At 39.1% G+C, this 2,610-nt stretch overlaps 1 protein-coding gene across 2 annotated transcripts; it reads left to right on the forward strand.

Annotated features, from left to right (window-relative positions):
• On the forward strand, positions 1–2,610 carry LOC137979773 (adenosine receptor A2a-like). 2 transcript variants are annotated; one of them, XM_068827125.1, is made up of 2 exons: positions 1–67; positions 1,356–2,610. In XM_068827125.1, exon 2 carries the CDS (start codon positions 1,363–1,365, stop codon positions 2,335–2,337), a length of 975 nt encoding a protein of 324 aa, XP_068683226.1. In that variant the 5' UTR covers positions 1–67; positions 1,356–1,362; the 3' UTR covers positions 2,338–2,610. The 2 variants fall into 2 exon arrangements, with proteins under 2 accessions (XP_068683226.1, XP_068683233.1); XM_068827132.1 differs by having other exon boundaries at positions 21–147.

Consider the following 2,610-nt stretch of genomic DNA (forward strand, 5'->3'; position numbering starts at 1 on the left):
CCCCTGTGTGCATCAGACAACGAAATCCGTCTGCTCGACGTTGAAGCAAGTCTCTAAATAAGAAAAGGTAACTGGATTTTCCCGTAAGAAATTTAAGTGCACCATAGACAACAGATTTACCTTGAATTCTGATCAGAGAGGCACTGTGTAAGTTATTTTTTTAATGTTTGAGTCGATTTACTTCCTTAGCCAGAGTCAAATTAAAAAGGTCTTCATGCCCAATTGGCCATGCATAAAAGTGTTTGAGCGGCTCAGGGAACTCAAAGCTGAGAATACTTGTAGAAAACATTAAGGTCATCTTAATCTCGCAATTGATATTTCTGTTAGGCATTCTACAACAGAGACATGTTTTGGCATTGGCCTGCAAATTGCATTGGCAGAAAAAAAAAAAAAGCGGTGAACGTAAATTTATCAACAGACAAAGACATGTATTTGGGTTTGACCTGGAAGCATCACATTAATCACATAGAGAGAAAAACACTGAACGTGAAATTATAAAGGAACGGTTTTTTTTGCATTTGCCCTTAAAAAGTGTTATCTAGTAATCCCTTAAAGTCTGTTCAAAGTTACCATAAGCAACCTCGACAACATCCGTGATGAATCCTACCATTAACCCAAACCCTTTTATATAGAATTTTACTTTGCAAATAGTTCATTAACAAATAGTGTATGTCCGTGGTAAAATCACCTTGAGGAATAACTTTAAATTTTGCACATGAATGAAACTGATTTTCAGAAAATGAGACCTTGAACCACATTGAATTGGAAACTGGACTAGACAACTCCTTTTTATATCTACCCTCTTATTCATGATAAAAGCGATCCGCGAGGCCAGGTGCTCATCCAAGCCTGTTACTTGAAAGGCGAAAATGTAGCTGAGTTTTTGATATATGATATATACAACAAAAGCATACTCTCGCTTTGATTGCGAGGCTCGAGAATTTCTAGTTCTGGCGTGAAGACCTATGGTTACCGTAATTCTAATTCCAGAACACTTGGCGTTTGAAAGAAACCGTTTCTTTGCCTTTTTCGATCAATTCTGCTGGCGAGTAAAATCTTACAATTTTGCATTTTAAAGAAATTCAATGGTACTAAAAAGGGTCGAAGTTTAGAACTGCTTGGTATTTCTAATGTATTTTATTTGATAGCGGCGAATTTATCTTTTTCGGTGCTACATCGGAGATGAAACGAATTGTTTCCTGCATATTTGGGTATTTCGTTCAGGCAGCTTAATTTAATACGGGCCCAATCCTATGTGGTGGCCTTTAACTGAAACATTGGAAAACTATGAATAAGTAAAAAAATGTCATTAATATTTTCATTAAAATCAAATTTACAATCAAATTTGGCTTCAGGTTCAAAATGGACTTCAACAAATGGAACATCTTTTGGACTGCAAGCTTTGGAATAGTAGCCCTAGTGATCATCACCGGAAACACTCTCTCCATCCTAATTCTTTTGAAGAGAAGTCTTCGCAAACGCCCGCATTTCTTGCTAATCAGTTTGGCGGTCGCGGATTTGCTGGTTGGATTATGCGCGATACCAGTTTATATGACAACCATTATGTCAGGACAGAAACTCACTTCAAAATTTGCTTTTGATCTTGTGGATATGTCCACTGGGTTTGCTTCTATTTTTACTCTGGCCGTCATTTCAATCGAAAGAGTCAACGCTATTGTTCGACCTCTTCGTCATCGGCAGCTCGGCCTAAGGAGTTACTTGGTTGCTATAGTTACACCTTGGGTCCTTTCTTTGTCCGTGGCGTCAACTCGGGCGTTGCTTGAATTCGCTTTGCTAACGATTCAACAGTTCTTGGGCATTGTCATCGTAAGTTTGTCAACTCCATTGCTGATATCGTGCGTGGCATATTGCCTTATTTGGAAAGCCAATAGAGGCCGATTCGTAAACAACTTCCGACAAAAGAGAGAGGCACAATTCTCCAAAACAGTCCTTTTGATAACAGGGACGTTTTTCCTGACATGGATGCCTTTTCAAGTACTAGTGATTGTTCTGATCAAGTGTTTGTCGTGCAGGAACGTTTCTGCATCCGTTACTCTCGGTTTCAAACTTTTACACTTTAGCAATTCATTTGTAAATTTCTTCATTTATTGTTACAGGCTTCCAATTTACAGAAGAACTCTCCTTTCTTTCTTTCTCAGTTGCCGATTCGGTCATGAAAGGAATCGAATTATTGTTCTACCTGCTCCTGAAAATCAAACTAGTAGCATCACTCTTGCCTCTCTCTCGCGCATTCAGTCGTCACAAAACGGTTCCTCGTTCAGAAGCACGCGCAACAGCACGAAAGCACGAAAAAGTTTTCACTCACGTGATCAGTAACCTTGTTTTTCCATCGAAGCAAAGGAAAATTTTCCATGATAATGGAGCTCAATTCTCAGAGGATTAGTTGGGTACTCCAACATGGCCGCCCGGACGTCACGTGAAATTCCTCTATAGATTGCAACAAAGGATAGACCGTATTCATAAATGGCGGGCCAATAAATTATTCCTTTGTCCTTGTGCCAATAAGACTTACTAGCTTCATTTGAATGGACAAAATACAAAAGAAATGCTGCTTTAGAGCGAGGCTAGTTGGTCGTATTAGCACGAAGA

This window comes from Montipora foliosa, chromosome 1 (assembly GCF_036669935.1).
Source record: "Montipora foliosa isolate CH-2021 chromosome 1, ASM3666993v2, whole genome shotgun sequence".
Taxonomy (NCBI): Eukaryota; Metazoa; Cnidaria; class Anthozoa; order Scleractinia; family Acroporidae; genus Montipora; species Montipora foliosa.